The sequence below is a fragment of the Oncorhynchus masou genome, chromosome 29, assembly GCF_036934945.1.
Source record: "Oncorhynchus masou masou isolate Uvic2021 chromosome 29, UVic_Omas_1.1, whole genome shotgun sequence".
Classification (NCBI taxonomy): Eukaryota; Metazoa; Chordata; class Actinopteri; order Salmoniformes; family Salmonidae; genus Oncorhynchus; species Oncorhynchus masou.
This window is the reverse complement of record NC_088240.1, coordinates 21,307,982-21,328,422: the sequence shown is the minus strand read 5'-3', so window position 1 is coordinate 21,328,422 and position 20,441 is coordinate 21,307,982. Positions and strand designations below refer to the sequence as shown.

At 42.6% G+C, this 20,441-nt stretch overlaps 3 protein-coding genes across 4 annotated transcripts; 2 read left to right on the top strand and 1 right to left on the bottom strand.

Annotated features, from left to right (window-relative positions):
* The first annotated feature begins 977 nt into the window (after positions 1 to 977).
* On the top strand, positions 978 to 3,469 carry LOC135519169 (cytochrome c oxidase copper chaperone). Of its 2 annotated transcripts, none has more exons than XM_064944252.1 (4): positions 978 to 1,045; positions 2,239 to 2,359; positions 2,472 to 2,581; positions 3,255 to 3,469. In XM_064944252.1, exons 2-3 carry the CDS (start codon positions 2,247 to 2,249, stop codon positions 2,554 to 2,556), a joined length of 198 nt encoding a protein of 65 aa, XP_064800324.1. In that variant the 5' UTR covers positions 978 to 1,045; positions 2,239 to 2,246; the 3' UTR covers positions 2,557 to 2,581; positions 3,255 to 3,469. The 2 variants fall into 2 exon arrangements, with proteins under 2 accessions (XP_064800324.1, XP_064800323.1); XM_064944251.1 differs by lacking the exon at positions 978 to 1,045 and adding an exon at positions 1,666 to 1,766.
* Positions 3,470 to 3,547: 78 nt separating this feature from the next.
* Positions 3,548 to 15,501, top strand: LOC135519167 (popeye domain-containing 2-like). The gene is made up of 4 exons (XM_064944249.1): positions 3,548 to 5,414; positions 6,578 to 6,686; positions 6,795 to 7,403; positions 14,665 to 15,501. The coding sequence occupies exons 1-3, from the start codon at positions 4,918 to 4,920 to the stop codon at positions 7,353 to 7,355; spliced, it is 1,167 nt and encodes a 388-aa protein (XP_064800321.1). The 5' UTR covers positions 3,548 to 4,917; the 3' UTR covers positions 7,356 to 7,403; positions 14,665 to 15,501.
* Positions 15,328 to 20,076, bottom strand: pla1a (phospholipase A1 member A). The gene is made up of 11 exons (XM_064944248.1): positions 19,794 to 20,076; positions 19,376 to 19,586; positions 19,075 to 19,252; positions 18,875 to 18,983; positions 18,304 to 18,405; positions 18,034 to 18,126; positions 17,644 to 17,799; positions 17,072 to 17,161; positions 16,791 to 16,899; positions 16,425 to 16,580; positions 15,328 to 16,313 (listed from the first exon to the last, which is right to left on the bottom strand). Exons 1-11 carry the CDS (start codon positions 19,861 to 19,863, stop codon positions 16,223 to 16,225), a joined length of 1,365 nt encoding a protein of 454 aa, XP_064800320.1. The 5' UTR covers positions 19,864 to 20,076; the 3' UTR covers positions 15,328 to 16,222.
* Positions 20,077 to 20,441: the final 365 nt, after the last annotated feature.

Here is a 20,441-nt window from a genome sequence, read left to right as displayed (position 1 = left end):
TTTGTCAATTTTAATGGGAAACTATTACAGTAAGATACTTAATTATTACCCAGAAATGATTTTATACTTATATACAGTACCAGACAAAAGTTTGGACACACCTACTCATTCCAGGGTTGTTCTTTATTTGTACTATTTTTTACATTGTAGAATAATAGTGAAGACATCAAAACTATGAAATAACACATATGGAATCATGTAGTAACCAAAAATGTGCTCAACAAATACTTCTTCAAAGTAGCCACGTTTGCCTTGGTGACAGCTTTGCACACTCTTGGCATTCTCTCAACCAGCTTCATGAGGTAGTAAACTGGAATGCATTTCAATTAACAGGTGTGCCTTGTTAAAAGTTAATTTGTGGACAATCAGTTGTGTTGTGATAAGGTAGGGGTGAGTAACAGAAGATACCCCTAGTTGGTAAAAGACCAAGTCCATATTATGGCAAGAACAGTTCAAATAAGCAAAGAGAAACAACAGTCCAATATTACTTTAAGACATGAAGGTCAAGAACTTTGAAAAGTTCATACACGGCTTGTTCGACATTGCAGCCGATAGTGCAGGCAACTGCCAACTGACTGATCTACGAATCACCATGCACCGTAAATAACTACTCATTTTTATTTGTAGATCATATTATTTGTCATACCCGTAGTATGATATGTTTTGTCATGTTTTGTCATACCCGTCTGATATAACACGTCTGTCAGCCAATCAGGACTCAGGGCTCAAACCACCCAGTTTATAATAGGGTCATAATACCTACCAGTCAAACAGGGAAATGGTTCGAATAGTTTTTCCAGCTTTCATTTTTCCCAAAGGGGATTTTAGAAACACTTCAAATAAGGGCTGTGTTTTGTGTAGGCTTACCCTGCTGTGACGTTTTGATAATCGTGTAAATCTCTCTAGGACGAGGTGACTTTAATCAATATATTCGGCTGTATTTACCCCCCCCCCAATAATTATGCTATTTAGCTGCTAATGTGGCTATCATAAAGAACTCCAAATACCATGGTGATCTGGACGAGACTGCTGAAGTGACGCAAAGGTTAGTATCTCTGGATTAACAATCTAATGCTAGCTAAAAGTAATAATTAATAAATTGGCAAAATGTCTTTGACAATTCTGTTAACTGTCTTATGACAGTTTTAAATTGACACAATACCTGTTTAGCAAAGGTCTCGGCAAGAGATGACATGCAGGAGCTTGCAGGGATTTGTCGTCTTTCATGTCTACTTCAATGCCAAGTATCATTTTCAAATATGAGAGTAATTAGAAGCTGAATATATTGATAAAAGTTACCTTGTCTGGGAGAGATTTACATGGTTATCAGAACGTCACGCCATGGTAAGCCTACACAAAACACAGACCTTATTTTAAGTACTTCTAAAATCGCCAATGGGAAAAATGAATGGTGTATAAATGATTGGAACCATTTCCCTGTTACCATACTGTTACCATAGGCCTAAATTAAATTAAAATTCCTCATTGGAAAATTAAATCTAAACCATTCCACAATATTTGTGCACGAGAAAACGTCAACACCACGTAATGGAATTCCATTTGGGATATTTATACATGGTAAGTGTAGAATGGCCTACACTTGTCAATTCAATTTTGTTGCAGCTCGGAAATTAAAACTGCATGTCCCAGAAACTTAGCGCAGCCATTTAAAGACATGCCTGGTTCAACCATGTTGTATAAGGAAGGACAGAGTAGGACATACGTGAATCGGAGTCGCTGTGCAAGAGGGCTTACCGGCTAGTTAAGTATGTTACATAAAGTATTATTTCCACTAGTGTACTGTTCGTTAATAAACGTTGTGGGAGAACTGTAAGAGTTTTCAGTACGAGTGATATTTTTCCAACATCTAGCTAACAGTAGTTGTTAGCTGGTCGGCTATAGCTAGCATCCCGGACGTGTGTTTTATAAGCCAGAGCCCATTCTTTCACAGGTTGGATGGTTTGGGGTTTCCTAGCAAAGAGCTAACTTAGTTGGCTATGATTTTGGAATTTTAACTTCAACGTGATATTATAGCTAGCTAGTTAATCTAACACAAACTGATAGCTACTATAGGAAAGTGTTAGTATTGAGTTAATAGCTAGCTACAATGTTGCCATCAAATTGGCAGCTACTATAATATATTTAGGAATGTTAATGCATGTATCAGTATCCCCTCGTGCAAAGAGATTCGCTACGTTGTTTCCCCGTTTATTGTCCCCAATTTTCACTTTGTTACAGACAGAAAAATGTCCACCATATCTGCTGCCAGCGTCGAGCCCGTTGCAATTGAGGGCACGGAGAAGAAACCAATGAAACCCTGTTGTGCGTGCCCAGAGACGAAGAAAGTTAGGGATGCGTGGTATGTTTACAATTTCTTTGAACTTGAATTGCATTCTTGTAAAGTGAACGTATTTCGTGGGCTCTTTGTTTTTGGAGGATGCAGTTGCTGATGACCATTTCCTATGTTTCAGCATCATTGAGAAGGGCGAAGAAAGTTGCACAGATCTCATCGAGGCACATAAGGATTGTATGAGGGCGCTTGGATTCAAGATTTAATATAACTTTATATAATGAGTCATTGGTAAGTGTCATGCCCTGGAGCAGAACTTTCATTAATTTAGCCTCTTGTGTTGTGAAAAGAACATTATGTCCTAGATGCAGCTCATTGCAATAGGAGTGGGTGTGGCACTAGAGGGAGGTATGTATTGAATTTGCTTGTCTGGTTTATCATGGATCCTCCAGTGGTTTTACTTGTATTCTGCAGTTCAGCTTTGCAGTGACTCAACGACTGCAGACCTGTCTTTTGCATGGTTTTCACTGTCCTCTGTAGGGTCATGTTACCCTTTGTCTTTTCTGCTAAAGTTGATCAAACTGCTGATGTGAACAACTGCTGTTGTGTTTATTATTTATGGATGGCAGCAAAGAACTTTTGGTGTTGGTGCAGGACTTGTTTCTCTGGGATTGACTTGAAGGAGGTCCCGTGAAGCTCAGTTGTTGGAGCATGGTGCTTGCAACGCCAGGGTTGTGGGTTCGATTCCCACAAGGACCAATATGGAAGGGGGAAAAGTGTGAATGTATGCACTCACTACTGTATGATGCTCTTAGCGTCTGCTAAATTACTTAAATGTAAATTATATAAATGATGCTTGCAACGGGGTTGGGGACAGGCGTGTGTGTGTATATTACCATTTTTCAATATTCTGATCAGTATTCATTTTATTTCTGAAGTTGACACTAATGTTCTCCTCTTGCAGTGTTGTTGCTGGCTGGCCGTCTTAAAGGGACCTGGGATATTCCTCGTGTTTTTATTTATACCTCAACATGAAAGGAAGATGTGATCGCTGCACAGATGGTCATGATGGAAGATATGTTCCACTGAGTGACATGTTTTTTTTAATGCTCTGAATTTCAGAATTATGTGAATGTTGTTCTGCTGATTTGAGTGACATAAATATCCTATGCAATTTGACTCGAGTACTTGATTTTATACGGCAGGATGAAAAGCAATTTAATTAATTGTACAGGTAGGAAGTGTTAGGGATGCAATATTATCTTAATTTTATGCTAAACCATAGACATAACTATAGATTATACATAACTACAAAAAGGCCGGCTATACTTCCTGTCACCCTGCAAAAACGTCCTGGTATGACGGTCCTTTGATGTTCTGGTGACAACTGCTCTGGTATGCAGTTTGGCTTATAATAACTTCTGCTCCAGCCAAAACGTGGCACATCTGAATTCTTAAAAGGAATTGGTGTGCTCAAATGTTTGTGGCAGAAAGTATTGGGGTGCTGGATTCCAAAAGCCATATATTTAAATAAAGGAAAAGTCCACTCTGGAATATTCTTTACCTTTTAATTTATTATTTTTTTAACAGCAGAGGTTAGAGCAAATGGATGCATCTTATGTGGTGTGAAGGCCCGTTCTAGTCTGACAACTTTTTGTGTCTCGATATCCCAAGGGGTATGATCAAAGCCACTCACTTCACCCGACCCCTATTCCAGTGACACTTGGACTAGTCCTCTGACTGGGCATGGTTGTCAACTATGGGGGAAGGGGGTTCATTGTGTAAACCTGATCTACTCTGTAATTCTACCTATTTCAGAATCTCTAAATATGCACCCAACAGAGCCCCTCTCTAGCCCAGTGAGGTTTAGGGGGAAATAGTGATTCTGGTGAAAACATTGTTTAGGTCTGGCCGACGGGAGAGTTCTTCTTGGTGTGACTTACCTGGAGGCATGACCAGAGCCGCTCTATATGCACCCAGGAGAGTCCGGAGCATAAAATGTTCACTGTACCCTGCAATTACATCTGCTGCTCTGCACATGTGACTAATAAACTCTGTCACTCCTCCCTCTCTCCAGCAGTGTTATGTTAAGTAGCTGGTCTGCTTTCTGTCTGTGGCTGTACTCCTTGGGTTTCAATTCCAAACATGGTTATCTTTCTAGGGGTCTCTCCTCTCTCTCTCTCTCTCTCTCTGCTGCCAACTGTGAGCACTCCAGAGCAGAGCAAACAAATGGGTGAGGAGAAATAGAAAATCTATAGACAGACAAATCATTGAAGGAACGAGAGGGAGGGAGAGACGCACAATGTGAGAAATCCATTCCAATTGTGTTTATGGTGTAATAACCGAATAAAGACACATCGTGTACTCCAGCTGTATGTAAGGGAAAAGGGAACAATTTTTTTTCAACGTTTTCTCAGTTTTGACTGAACTTTTGAGAAATAGACCAACTCCAGTGATAATTGTTCAGTCTCACTGATAAAGCAACAAAAACTTCAAGATTTAGCGGAGGACAACCTTTTTCTACCAGCTTTGACCTCTGGTATCTTTTGTGAACTTTGGAATATAACACATTTTTTAAACTTATTAAACAACTAGATGTTTGGTTTGGAATAACAGCGTCCCTTACCATGTGTGCAGACAACTCCACCCTGTTGGAGGCGGTTCTCTACGGCCATCCACCATGCGATGGCTGGACCAACAACACTGAGGGGGCCTTCTACCACCTGGGCAACACCGTCTTGTTCCTTGGGTACATGGGAGGCAGCGGCGCTTATGGCTGCCTGTTCATATTTGGCTTCCTGACGATTGCCTTCACCTGCCTTGCCCTGTGGGGCTGGATGACCATGTGTGGGGTGGATGTGTTCACCTGGAACTTGCTACTGCTGGTGGCCTGTGTGCTCCAGATCTGCCACCTTGTATACAGGCTGCAACAGGATGGCCTGGCCAGCGAGGAGCTGTTGGCCCTCTACTCAGCCATCTACCAGCCCTTGGACGTTCCCGTACAAGTGTTCAAAGATATTGTGGGGGCCTGTGAGAACAAAGTGCTGGCACTAGGGGTAGAGGAGACGTATGCGGTGGAGGGCAAGACGCCCATCGACCAGCTCTCCTTTCTGCTGTCTGGGAGGTGAGTGAGGGAAAGGTGTACATTCCAGTGGAAGTCCCAATTCCAGTGTTCATTCTTGGTGGTATGCTACTGTAGATATGGGAAAAGACTGGAGTCTTGTTTTAGTTAAGTTGCTGGAGTAACAGTAAATTGTAGTTGAGTTAAATTGCTGATGTCAGATTGTCATGTTGTTGTGAGTGTTCCTAGTTAATGTTCTGAGTGTGGTTAGTGTTCTATTCCCCGCATAGTGCTTTACCTCTTGATCTGTCTGTCAAACAACAACAATGACCCAAACTCGGGCTCATGGAAACCTGAGAGAGGGATATTACTTACCAACGATATAATTAAACATGGAACACTTTCAAGAGGTCATGTGTCCTAAGGAGTGACTCCGTTGCTTGTTGGCTAAGATTGAATTTAATGTGTGAATGTTGGGTTTGGGAAGGTGTGGTTATTTTATCCTAGCCCCAGACATTTGTAAAATACAGAGTATTTGTGTCACTGACTCACTGTAGTGTACTTGCTCCCCTTAGTGGCAGGGTGCCAGAGCTTGGTCAAATACTTTACTTTCAAGTATTTGAGGTGTACCTGATTTAGCTCATTTGGGACTAAACCATTGGTTCCATTGTAGCAGGCAAATTAAATGAAGCGCTGTTCAAGTCATTTAAACAGTATGATGTATTTCACCCACGTCTGGTGGCTGCTGCTACGTTGTTGTGATAGCTTTATATTTGGTGCTCTCCTGAGGTTGTGTACCAACACAGTAAACTAACTCCTATACAACCTCTAAAATGAAATGTTCATACACCGGGATAGCTAACTATTGTTCGCTAATAACATTTGTTGTTATAAGATGACGTCTGTTTATGCCATTTTTATGACTAACAATTCCAGGTTTCACTGACTTCAAATGAATGCCATAAACAGGAAGTCATACCTGAAAGAGCACTGAGGGAATGTCTGGGACTTGAAACCAAGAATAGATGTTTTTCTCTCTTGGTTCACTTCCCTTGAGTTTTGAGGTTAAGGACAGAGATATTCATGTTAACTTGTTTCAAGGTTTTGGATCAAGTCTAGTTATGTGCATCTTCTCCCTCTCTCACTTCTCTAATCATCACCTATCCATGCTTTCTCCCTTCTCCGTCTCTCTTACTAATCTTGTCCTTTCCTGCTCTCCTTGGTAGGATCCGTGTGTCTCTGGATGGACAATTCCTCCATTACATCTTCCCCCACAAGTTCCTGGACTCTCCTGAGTGGGAGTCTCTCCGACCCAACGAAGAGGGGAACTTTCAGGTACTGGACAATTGCTGGCTATTCATTCATCCAGTCATTAATTGATTTATGAACATTCAGCCTTTCCCTTCACTCTCACCCCTGACCATCTATCACCCTGAACCTCAGGTGACCCTGACAGCGGAGACGGACTGCCGCTACATCTCATGGCGCCGGTGCCGCCTTTACATGCTTCTGTCCAAGGAGCGCTACATTGCCCGCCTCTTCTCCGTCATGCTGGGCAGCGACATCGCCGACAAGCTCTACTCACTCAACGACAAGCTCTTCGCAAAGAGCGGCGTGCGCCTCGACATCCGCTTGCCCAGCCTCTACCACGTCCTGGCCCCCTCCTCCCTGGGCAGCGAGGGGGAGGTCTATAGCGGCAGTGGTAGTGGGAGTGCCAGGGACCAGGTAGCCCCAGTGGAACAGCAGGAAGCAGCAGTGGTAGATGTGGACCCGGTTCCAGTCTACCAGAGGTCAGAGCCTCCAACACCCCCGACCCCCCGGCTGCAGATCCGAGAGAAGACCCCCAACCCATCTCGGCCAACCCCCTGCCAACCATCCCAGCGCCAGCCCTCAGACATGGAGATGCCATCTGGTGAGGACTCTACCAGCCTGGTCCTAGAAGACTTTGCGGATATGACCGGGTCCTTAATGGATTATGGGAGTGAGAGGGATTATTTGAGGTAGATGGCAGGTTGCTGGAGCTAACACACTGGGCCACCACTTAAGATACATGTAAGTACACCTGTGTGCAGTGAGAGGGTGGGCTGGGCAGGGGTTGCGTGTGTGTTTTACTTGCTGTGTCCACTCACTAATCCAGCTTTGAACTGGCCATGCCATGTGGTAAAGAACCTAATTTCAATTTTGCAATGATTTTCTGTTTGTTATCTTAAATATTCAATCTATCTTATACAGAGGCTATGCACTGCTTGCTCTTTCACCTTCTAAAATTATATGAAAGTTTATGGAGTGAGTTAGTAAAATCGATACATTTTTTTGGTAAAAATTAATGAGCCTGAGAGGAAGAACATTGGATTTATCAAAGAGTTGGCAGAACTGGGACACCTTGCCTCTTGAGTACCCACCCAACCCCAAAGGCCTCTCTCTTGTTTCTAAAGTTTACCTTCACTCCATCTCAATGTAGATCTGAAGCCTCAAACTCTCCACCCCCAAAACTTTAGCTGTTCTAATTCTTTACATGTACACTCCCCTACGTAATTATTTGGACAGTGAAGCGCAAACTTTTAATTTGGCTCAATACTCCAGCATTTTGGATTTGAGATCAAATGTTTTATGAGGTGACAGTACAGAATGCCACCTTTTATTTGGGGCTATTTTCATACATATCTGTTTTACCGTTTAGAAATGAAAGTACTTTATGTTTCTAGTCCCCCCATTTGAAGGTGTCATACGTATTTGGACAAATCCACTTATAGTGTATTAAATTTGGTCTCATATTCCTAGCACACAATGACTACATCAAGCTCATGACCCTACAAACATGTTGGCTGCATTTGCAATTTGTTTTGATTGTGTTTTTGGATTATGTTGTGCCCAATAGAAATTAATGGTAAATAATGTTGTAATTTGAGTCACTTTTAGTGTAAATAAGAATATAATATGTTTCTGAACACCTCTACATTAATGTGGATGCTACCATGATTACGGATAATCATAAATGAATTGTGAGAAAGTTAGTGGCAAATAGGTCATTCAGAAAGTATTCATACCCCTTGATTTGTTACACATTTTGTTACAGCCTGAATTCAACATGGGTTAGATTTTTTCCCCTTACAAATCTATACACAATGCCTCATAATGACAAAGTGAAAACATGTTTTAAGAAATGTTTACAAATATATTGAAAATTAATGACAGAAATATCTTATTTACATATGCATTCACACCCCTGAGTCAATACTTTGTAGAAGCACCTTTGGCGGCGATTACAGCTTTGAGTTTGAGTCCATAGATTTTCAATGGGATTTAAGTCTGAGCTTTGGCTGGGCCACTCAAGGACTTTCACATTCTTGTTCTGAAGCCATTCCAGCATTGCGTGGGCTGTAAACTTGGGGTCCTTGTCCTGTTGGAAGGTAAATCCATGCCCCAGTCTGTTATTTGCATTCTGAAGCAGGTTCTCATCAAGGATTTGCCTATATTTGCCTCCATTCATTGCTCTATCCTTACCAGTGTCCCAGTTCCTGCTGCTGAAAATCATCCCCATCGCATGATGCTGCCACCACCATGCTTCACGGTAGGGATGGTGTTAGACAGGTGATTAACTGTGCTTGGTTTTCTCCAAACATAGCGCTTTGCATTTAGGCCAAATATTTCAGTTGTCTCATCAGACCACAGAAACTTTTGCCTTATGCTCCGAGTCTTTCACATGCCTTTTTCTAAGGAGTGGCTTCTGTCTGTCCACTCCTGTAAAGCCCAGATTGATGTAGAGACTGTTGTCCTTCTGGCAGATTCTCCCATCTCATCCAAGGAGCAAGGTACTTCTTGCCTAGATGCTCAGTTTGGTCGTATGGCCAACTCAAACCAGAGTCTGGATAGTTCATTTTTATGTTGTTAAATTTCCCAATGAAGGAGACCACTGGGCTCTTGGAACCTTTCAGGACTCTAGAAATTGTTTTATATTCTTCCCCAGATTTACACCTCATCACAATTCTATCTCGGAGAGGTACAGACATTGTACTTCATGGTATAGTTTCTGTTCTGACATGCACTATCAACTGTGGGACCTTATATAGACAGGTGTGTTTCTTTCTAAATCCAAACAATTGAATTGGCCACATGTGGCCTCCACTCAAGTCATAGCGATATCTGAAGGATGATCAAAGGAAATTTCATGCACCTGAGCTCAATTTGGAGCGTTATAGCAAAGGGGTGTGCAGGGGGGGACAGATTCATAAAGTGCTGTAATTTCTAAACGGTAAAACAGATACATATGAAAATACCCTCCAATAAATGGTGACATTCTGTACTGTCTCCTCATACAGTGCATTATGAAACTATTCATACCAATTGACTTTTTCCACATTTTATTACATTACAGGCTTATTATAAAATTGATAAAATAATTGTTTTTCCTCATCAATCTACACACAATACCCCATAATGAATGACAAAGTGAAAACAGGTTTTTAGAAATGTCTGCAAATGTATATATATAAAAAACAAAACAGAAATACCTTATTTACATACACTACCGTTCACTTAGAAATGCCCTTGTTTTTGAAAGAAAAGCAATTTTTTTGTCCATTTAAAATAACATCAAATTGATCAGAAATACAGTGTAGGCATTGGTAATGTTATAAATGACTATTGTAGCTGAAAATGGGTGATTTTGAATGGAATATCTACATAGGTGTACAGAGGTCCATTATCAGCAACCATCACTCCTGTGTTCCAATGGCACGTTGTGTTAGCTAATCCAAGTTTATCATTTTAAATGGCTAATTGATCATTAGAAAGCCCTTTTGCAAATATGTTAGCACAGCTGAAAACTGTTGATCTGATTAAAGAAGCAATAAAACTGGCCTTCTATAGACTAGTTGAGTATCTGGAGCATCACACAGAACCCAAACCAGCTGCGTGCGTGCGCCATCGTGCATACATTTATTTTGTCCCCCCCCCCCACCAAACGCCATCATGAAACGCAGGTTAAAATATCAAAACAAACTCTGAACCAATGACATTAATTTGGGGACAGGTCGAAAAGTATTAAACATCTATGGCAATTTAGCTAGTTCGCTTGCACTTGCTAGTTAACGTTAATTTGTCCTATTTAGCTAACTTGCTGTTGGTAGCTAATTTGTCCCGGGATATAAACATTGAGTTGTTATTTTACCTGAAATGCACAAGGACCTCTACTCCGACCATTAATCTACAAATAAAACGGCCAACCGAATCATTTCTAGTCATCTCTCGTACTTCCAGGCCTTTTCATTGTTTAATTTATATGGTGATCGCATCTAAACTTTCATTGTATTACCACGACTACCGGCAAAACAGTTAGTCTTTCAATCACTCACGTGGGTATAACCAATGAGGAGATGGCACACAGGTACCTGCTTCTATAAACCAATGAGGAGATGGGAGAGGTAGGACTTGCAGCGCGATCAGCGTCAGAAATAGGAATGAGCTCTATTTTATCCCTTGGCAACGTATATGTTCGTCCGCAAGCAGTGTGGGTGCAATAATTGAATAATATGGATTTCTACATTTATTTTGCGGTGCTCGCTCACGCGACGTGTCCGGTCTGGTCAGCATGTCAGCATTTGTGGATTTGATTACAGGCTCAAAATTAAAGCTATTCTATGCGAGAAGTTGCTAAGAAACTGAATATCTCGTACCATGCTATGTACTCCTCCCTTCACAGAACAGCGCAAACTGGCCCTAACCAGAATAGAAAGAGGAGTGGGAGGCCCAGGTGCACAACTGAGCAAGTGGACAAGTACATTAGAGTGTCTAGTTTGAGAAACAGACACCTCACAAGTCCTCAACTGGTAGCTTCATTAAATAGTACCCGCAAAACACCAGTCTCAATGTCAACAGTGAAGAGGCGACTCCGGGATGCTGGCCTTCTAGGCAGCAAACTAGACACTCTAATGTACTTGTCCTCTTGCTCAGTTGTGCACCGGGGCCTCCCACTCCTCTTTCCATTCTGGTTAGAGCCAGTTTCCATTCTCCCGGTTGCGTCACAGGTCGGTATCGAACCCGGGTCTGTAGTAACGCCTTAGACCGTTGCGCCACTTGGCAGGCCACCATTGATCATCCTTTATGTTTCTACAACTTGGAGTCCACCTGAGGTAAGTTAAATTGATTGGACATGATTTGGAAAGCCACACACCTGTCTATATAATTCCCACAGTTGTCAGAGCAAAACTCAACCCATTAGGTCGAAGGAATTGTCCATGGAGCCCTGAGACAGGATTGTGTCGTGGAACAGATTTGGGGAAGGGCACAAAAACATTTCTACAGCATTGAAGGTCCCCAAGAACACAGTGGCCTCCATCATTTTTAAATGGAAGAAGTTTGCAACCACAAAGAATCTTCCTAGAGCTGGCCGCCCGGCCAAACTGAGCAATCGGGGGAGAAGGATCTTGGTCAGGGAGGTGATCAAGAACCTGATGGTAACTCTGACAGAGCTCCTCTGTGGAGATGGGAGAAACTTCCAGAAGGACAACCATCTCTGCAGCACTCCATCAATCGGGCCTTTATGGTAGAGTGGCCAGGCGGAAGCCACTTCTCAGTAAAAGGCACATAACAGCCCACTTGGAGTTTGTCAAAAGGCACCTAAAGGACTCTCAGACCATGAGAAATATGATTCTCTGGTCTGATGAAACCAAGATTTAACTATTTTTGGCCTGAATGCTAAGCGTTACGTCTGGAGGAAACCTGGCACCGTCCCTACAGTGAAGCATAGTGGTGGCAGCATCATGCTCTGGGGATGTTTTTCACCGGCAAGGACTGGGAGAATATTCAGGTTTGAGGGAAAGATGAACTGAGCAAAGTAGAGAGAGCTCCTTAATTAAAAACCTTCTCCAGAGCTCTCAGGACCTCAGACTGTGGCGAGTCTCTGAATGTCCTTGAGTGGCCCTGCCAGAGCCCCGAGTTAAACCCGATCGAACATCTCTGGAGAGACCTGAAAATAGCTGTGCACCGACGCTCCCCATCCAACCTGACAGAGCTTGAGAGGATCTGCAGAGAAGAATTTGAGAAACTCTCCAAATACAGGTGTGCAAAGCTTGTAGCATCATACCCATGAAGACTCGAGGTGGTAGTTGCTGCCAAAGGTGTTTAAACAAAGTACTGAGTAAAGGGTCTGAATACTTATGTAAATGTATTATTTCAGTTTTTATTATTAATACATTTGCAAAAAAAATTCAATCTTTTTTTTGTCGTCATAATGGGGTATTGTGTGTAGATTGATGAGGGGCGAAAAACAATGTAATTAATTTTAGAATAAGGCTGTAACGTTACAAAATGTGGAAGACATCAAGGGATCTGAATACTTTTCGAATGCACTGTAGAAAACATTTGATCTCAAATCCAAAATGCTAGAATATAGAGCCAAATTTAAAGTTTGAGCTTCACTGTGCAAATAAATATGTAGGGGAGTGTATATTGCAGCTTCTCCCTCACTCCTCTCCCAGTGTGTGGCCTGCCCTCTTAGTAGCTAACGTCCTGCTGAGGATGGGTGGAGAGTGTGTGTGTTTGGATAGTGTTCGTTTACCTAGGTTAGACTGCCCTTTTCTGCCTGGATTCAGGCCAAAGGAAAGATACTTTTGTGCTACAATTTATGAAACCGTTTACAAAGCCGTTTACCTCACAGTGACCCTGATAGCTTATGTTGGTTCAGACAGATGGGGTACCATCTGTATGTATGTTGGAGGTTTGTAGTTTGGAACAGGAAGGGGAGACAGCAGGGTGGGGGTGTGATGCTGGCAGTCAGCTGTGTGTTTTTGTCTGACAAGGATTAGAGCCCGCTGGAAACTTTTGGGATATCCTGGCAGCCAGAGATCCAGTACCATGCACTTAATCCACGTGCCTACCCACTGCCCCCTCCCTAGCTATCCCAAAATCCTCCCTGACCCAATCGCGGGTCAGATCGTGTTTCGGGCGGAGAGGGGGGTTGGATTCCAGGATAGTTGCTGGGTAGAGGGCTCTGGCTCTGCTGTCATTGTAATAGCTGCTGACCTTCATGTACAGTCTATGGTCAGTTAGCCAGTGGCTACGGCAAGCAGAGGGGTGAGGTTTCGAGAGGGGTGAGGTATGAAAGAGGGGAGAGGGATTTGGATCTTTTGAAAGCAGAGACCAGACTCGCTTAGAGAACAGCCCATCACTCCACTATCATTAGCTAGGTTTCCATCTAATTGGTGACAGATTTTCATGCCAATATCCTAAATTCTCCCACCAGAGATATTTCCATCAAACAAACTTATTGTGGATAAAAGGCTGTGCATATTAAATAAAAAAAAATGCAAGTGAAATGGGTTTCTATTGTATTTTTATCTCTGCTGATGGTTTTGTCACAAAAACTGTTGTGTTATATAGCAAATATGCCCACTCTGATCTTGACACGTGCTCTATCCAGCAGCTCGCAGATGAAGTGCGGGCAGGCTACTTACATGATGAGATTATTATGGATAATAGCGAGATCTTTTTTTTGTCAAATGACAGCTCAGCATGATCATTATGTCACCAGAATAAGACCCTCGATATTTATTGGAAAGGAGCAGCAAGCTCATCACCGTGCACTTTAACCACCCTCCCACTGGGCAAAACATGGTTGAATCAACATTGTTTCCACGTCATAAAAAAAAAGATTACATCAACATGGAAAACTGATCTGATTGGCAAAAAGTCATCAATAATTTTTTTCACCCAATTTTTAACCTTAATTCAATGACATGGTGATATTTTTTGTTGATTTCATGTTGAATTCACATTAGTTGTCTGTGCCCAGTTGGCTGTGAAATACATAACTGATTTAATCTGTAGCCATTTCTCGCATAATTAATTTTACTTACACAAAAAGATCTCACCATGTCAAACGAACAAATTCTGTCGACATTTATAAAATTGTATCGGCATTTCCTATTTCCATCAGCCCGGTTGTGACTTTTTTCATGCGTCAAGTAATTCTTTCGCATTAAATGGTTGGATGGAAACCAGATAAGTGTCACATCACAGGTCAATATATCCCTCCTCTCTCACTGTTAACCAGGTTGGGTGTCAGGAATGTGAAGACTATGCCAATGTAATTCGACCAATGGGAGCTTTTGTTGTGAGATCATCTTGCAACCCGACACTATACTGTATTTGAGCTGTAAGGAGTGTACATAACATTTAGGGGAAGATGAAACACTCTCTATACTTGGACAAGGTGAATATGAACTGCCTGCCATGTTGCCGTAGTAACAGTTCAGCTTGTGTTTCTTGACAGTTCATGATAAACTGACCAGTTGTCAATGACCGGTGTTCTCAGTTGATTCCACAGGAGAGGAAACCACTGGGAGTCTACCATTGCGATACCAGAGAGGGAGAGCTCCCTTGGCCCCTACCGGATACCTCTATGCTGTGATGGTTTCAACTGGATTGGAAACAGTGGACACGTTCCAGGAAATATTTTTACAGTCAGGCTATGCAGATTATCAGATGTCACAACACCTGGCATAGTGTTTAACATCTCAGGAACCACACTAATATCATTTAGCATTCTTCTGAGATGAGCAGTGCGACTGCAAAAAAGATGACCTGGAACACAACCATCACTGCCCTGGGTGGAATCAGACCTGCCCAACACCAAATCCCACTCTCTTACCTTACCTCACTTCCTCTGGTGTCATCTGTGCGTGACAATATAGGAAAGAGTGAAACCCTGGACACTGGACAGAATTATGTTATAAATCTGAATTTATTAGTTAAGGTCACATACCTCTTTTTATTATTTCACTCACATGTGTCCCATTCATCTGGATGGAAAGCCTTTTGATGTGGATATTGTGTTAGATAGGATTATGATTCAACATTAAAGCAATCATGTGTATTTTATTTTTTAACAACCGAGGTTGGGTTGGCTAGCTAGGGGCACATTAATCGTGTTTGTTTGTGCAGACATAATCTGAGAGAATAAAGTTTGACAGACAGCATGCTAGAAAGGGATTTATCTTCGTACTCAGATTTTCCAAAACACGATTCCAAATTTAACAGGCATTTGTTTATGTGAATGTGAGATGTCTCACACATTGTACATTTATTAAGTCATTAACATAGAACAAGAGTGTTGTGTTTTTGTAAATAAAAATGGGACTACATATACATATATTTTCATGGGGCCAATGTTTCTTGATAAAGCTCTTGGTGAAAATGCATTCCTGTCATTTTTTTTCTGTCTCCTCTCTCCTTCATCCTCTGTCAGAAATAATATTGTCTCCAAGTTTATCATCACAAGGCACTCAAAATCAGTTATCACAGTTGCACATTTGTTGCTGAATATGTTGCTCACCCCTGCTTATCAGAACTCAGAGAGTTAAGCCCTTGAGTTCAGACAAAATTCACACATTCCAGAGTTACCCTTTTATTGTTTTGCTTCAACAGAAGCTCTGAATAAAGTAACATTCAGCTGCGTCGGAATGATTATGTACATCAATACTAATGCTGTTGGAATATACTAAAGAAATGTAAAGAAGTAGTTTGGAACTGTTCTGGAATCTGTTTGGCTGTAGGTGGTTCATCAGTAACATATGACTAGGGTTATAGGATGGCAAAGTTTGTGTGTAGCTGTTTGCAATGGGAGCTATTAGCTGCATGTGTGTGTTTCTGCGTGAGCTCGTCCCAGTAAAACTCTTCTAATTTCCTTTCCTTCATTCCCAATGATAACTATAAGGATAGGCTTCCTCCTTACTGCTTAGACCTATCAAAGCATTCCACATCATTGATGATAAAGGAAAGGAGATGAGGAAAGGACACAGTTTCAGACTATTGGGAGGTTGCTAGAGAGAAAGAAACATGCTGGTTCATAGGATCTGTGTGTGTTTACTACATCAGTAATTCTCACACAGCTGTACGAAATCATGGTTCCATGGAGATCCTCGCCTTACGTTTATCTTCTTCACGCACAATGGCTCCACTTCTCTGAAAGAGAAACACATGAGTTACAGTGTCATATGCATGCACAGGAATGTTGTGTGTGGTGTAGGTAAGTGTGTGAAAGTATGTGTGTTAAATAGATGAAAGGACTTATACCCGACAGAGGGGAATTCTGATATGCAGACAGACACAACGTGGATGTCTCTCTGCCTGTAGAAGTGGGCTCCAGTGTTCTTCAGCTGGATGGAGTCTATCTCACACAGTGGCACTGGGTGGGCTATCACCCTCCTGTACATGGTGCCGTCTGTCTGTCTGAAACACACACACACACACACACACACACACACACACACACACACACACACACACACACATACACACACATACACATACACACACACAGAGCATGCCTATTACTGAGAATATAATCCATGTTTACGTATCATACTGTGAACAGCTGTGAATCATGCTGTGTATACATTTCTTTTGTCTCTAACAGTGAGGGTTAGTGGTTGTACCTACAGCCTGAGTCTCTGCTCTGTTTCAGGATGTCCCCCAGTCCTCAGGATCACCTGCACCTCAGCACTCTTGTCCAGGAGGAACACCTCCAGCTGCACCAGGATGTGATGAGCTAGGGAAGAGGAGGAGGGGACGGGATGTAACTTGATCATCATCACATGAGATATTGCTGTATTTAACCATTCAACTGTGGGGTCAAAGTAGTGGGCATAATGAACATCCAACAATTGTCTGATGGACAGCCAGTCTGTGTTTTTACATAGAGGTAAATGTTGGCTACTCACCACAGAAGGGAGGTGCAGAGGTTGTCAGGAGAAAAAGCTTCTTTGGTTGAGGAAGAGGAAAGACTGTTAAACCACTGTTCTCCAATAACCCTGAAACACACAAGGACACATGCACATACAAAAGACAGAGAGAGTAAGATGTAAAATAGCCATTCCTATCACAGTTATGACAGATGAAAGGCCTCCAGAGTACATTTACTGCTTTATCTGTATCAGTCTGTCACTGCATCAGCAGCGCCAGTGTGCCCAGACCAGTGTGCCCAGACCAGTGTGCCCAGACCAGTGTGCCCAGACCAGACATGACACTAGCTAGGTCAGACAGTTGCCCTATCTCTCACTGAGTGAAACCTGACTAAAGGAAACATGGAAAGTGTGCTGGGAAGTTTGAATATTACCAAAATATCCCATGTAAACACGTTTCACGTGATCAAAATAGTTTGTGCATAGTCTACTCGAGGCTACATGTAAAAGGTGGCTATTTATAATATTTACATTTGTATGACCAACGTACTCACAGACAGCAGGTTGGTATAATATCTGGGGAAATAGTTTAATGTTGATGATGCCCTTACCTATTCGTGGACATCTGCCTGGGCAGCCTAAACAGCGCCCCTTGAGGAAGTCCTCATAGCTGGAACAAGGGATGCCAGTCAGTGGGCAGGTCCCATTCAGTGCGCTTATGTAGACGTGGAGCGCCCTCATGTGGTCACATATCACATAGCTATACACTGGAAAGTAGACAAGAACTGATCACAAACGAAGATTCTCAGGTAGCTAGAAGCTTACCACTAAATAGCCTATAGGCTAGTAAACATAGTGCTTACTGTTTAGTTAGTGAATAATCAAAAAACATCAACAGTTTAAGTTGAAAGACATGTCTGAAGTTTCTTTTGAAATTCATACACACTTAGGTTCGGCCTCTTTGCCAATGAAGCATTTTGGCGGCAAAAACACGTACTTACTTGACGTAAACCTGGAGCGCGAGCAACCTGCTTGGTCCATCCCGCCGTTTAGAAAGAAGTCTGCATGGCCGACAGAGATGGAGATGCCCAAATCTGAGAGAAAAGGATGATAATTGATGTCGAATGGCTGATACCAGGACATTGTCATATTGTCATTCCAGTGAACAGTGAGACTTTTGAAATAGAGCAGGCCTAAGAGGAAAAGATGGAATGGTAGCAGACATTTCTTTGCAATAACAATGATTATTTGTGTGTAGCCTATTCTCTCACAGTCGGAGTCAGTGTGGATGGCCTCCACAAACAGTGCATCTGAGGGGTCAAGACGGTCAAACGTGTCGGCTCTTTTAAACATGGGTCCAGCCGGGTCCAGACCTACAGCAGGAGATACAGAGGTCAGTGGGGGATAGATAGAGTACTGCATCAGCAACAGTGATGACAAACACAAATATACACACACAGAGCGCCTGTGAACTACTGCACTAAAGCATTCAGACTACTTCATATCACTGCGCTGAAGGCCTCTACTGAGACAAAAACATCAGCGATAGTGTACAGACAGACAATCATATGTATTATTGTGTCGTTGTGTGACTTCAGAAGGGTAATGTCTCCCTCTTTCACAAATTCAGCTCACTGCCTTTCAATATCAGCTGTTGTTGTTTTCCAGAGCTGTCTCTCTCTTTGAAAGCCTAATTCAGTCAGATTGGCAGAGATGAGAGGGTCTGTGAGTGACTGGCCTGCTTTGTGGTGACCAGTCTCTGTCTGGCCCTGTTGAGCCCTGTTCTGCAGACAGAAGGTGCCTTGTGGAACTGTTAATGGGTCAGACACAGATGGAGCTCACCTGTAATTCTTCCTATCTTGCCCTTGAACAGGGTCCCCACGAATCCAGACACATGTGCCCCAAGACTAACCCCAATGAAGTGAAATGACTCCAGTTTGCATCCATGGTTCTGTGGGACAGACATCAGACCTCCTTTATTTTCATTACTTTTAACTTAATTTGCTGTCAGTGTAAACATAAACAAATGAGGAAGCCCTGACCTGGAGCTGGTTGATGAGGACAGAGATCTGGATGGCCACCTCCTTGTAGTTCTCCACCACCATGTTGTAGGCGAGTGAGGCCCCATAGACCCAGTCCACCACCACCACGTTGGCATCCTGCACCCGCAGCAGAGCCTGGGCCAGCTGCTTCACCCAGGATGGCTTACTGCCCAGAGCCCTGGGAGGGAGGGAGGAAAGGGGAGGTGGAGGTTGGGAGGGAGGGAGAGATAACTTATACGTTTTATGTGTAGAATATAGATATACCTTGCCAAGTTTTTGACCTCCCTCCCTTATTCCTTACCTGTATCCATGGACAATTATCTTGGTGGGTTGGGAGGAGTTGAAGTAGGTGTTGTTGCTGAGGAAGTCCTGACTGAAGAGGCTGGCACAGTCTGTATTCTTGCGTGTCAAGAGCAGGTACTGCACCTGTAGCTTGCTGCCCTGCTGATGGTACTCCAGCCAGGTCGTGTTGTTGAAGTCAGCACATTCTGATCTGGGCTCCTCATCTTCCCCTGCAGGTTCAGAGGAGAAATGTCCATAAAGAACCTGGAGAACAATACCAACAACAACAACAAATGCACCATTTGCACAAAAGAAAATCTTCTTTACATCTACAGTGACATGGCATATGCTATAATAAATATGCTTAGAGGAAGGTTAGTATATTAATTTAATAGTATTAGGAAGAAGCTTCTGCAATAGAGATGAGTTGTACTTACCGACTGCAAATGTAATGTAGAAGGCTAGAATACTGAGAATAGTTTGCACTGTTTTCAGTTTCCAGTCCATTGTCTTGAAAGAAGAGTATCAAGAATGGTAACTTGGCAGATAGGTTGGTGAAATGTGTTGGTGAACTGTGCCTCAGATCCTTAGCTTTGGAAACTCTCTTTTCCCTCTCAGCAGTCCTTGTAGCTATGCAATAACTCACTTTGGTTCTAGAAATGTCATTCAACCCTCTACTGGTCAACAGTGGCCACAAAAGGGCAGGAATCTACTTAAGAGAATGAAGTTGAACCCAACGTTATTTCACAATGCCTGGCATTGAAATAGTTAGTTACACAGTAACAGAGATGGGGGGTTGGGAGAATTTCCTTCCCTGCTTTCTCGCAAAGCTCAGCTGGCACAGTAAACTAGCCTTATGAAAACGTACCCACATACCTCTCCTGCTCCAGTCGTTCGTCAGTGTGTTGTTTAGGACCCAGTGTTTAGTCTATATGGGGGGTTTTGAATCCATGACCTCACTGGTGATCAATACCTGGTTGTTTTAATACTAAACTCTGGCTGTCTGAGGGTGACATTCTCACTGTGCCTCATGGTGAGTTCATTTCAGCAATGGATTCAGACTAGTAAACCCTTATACGCATCCA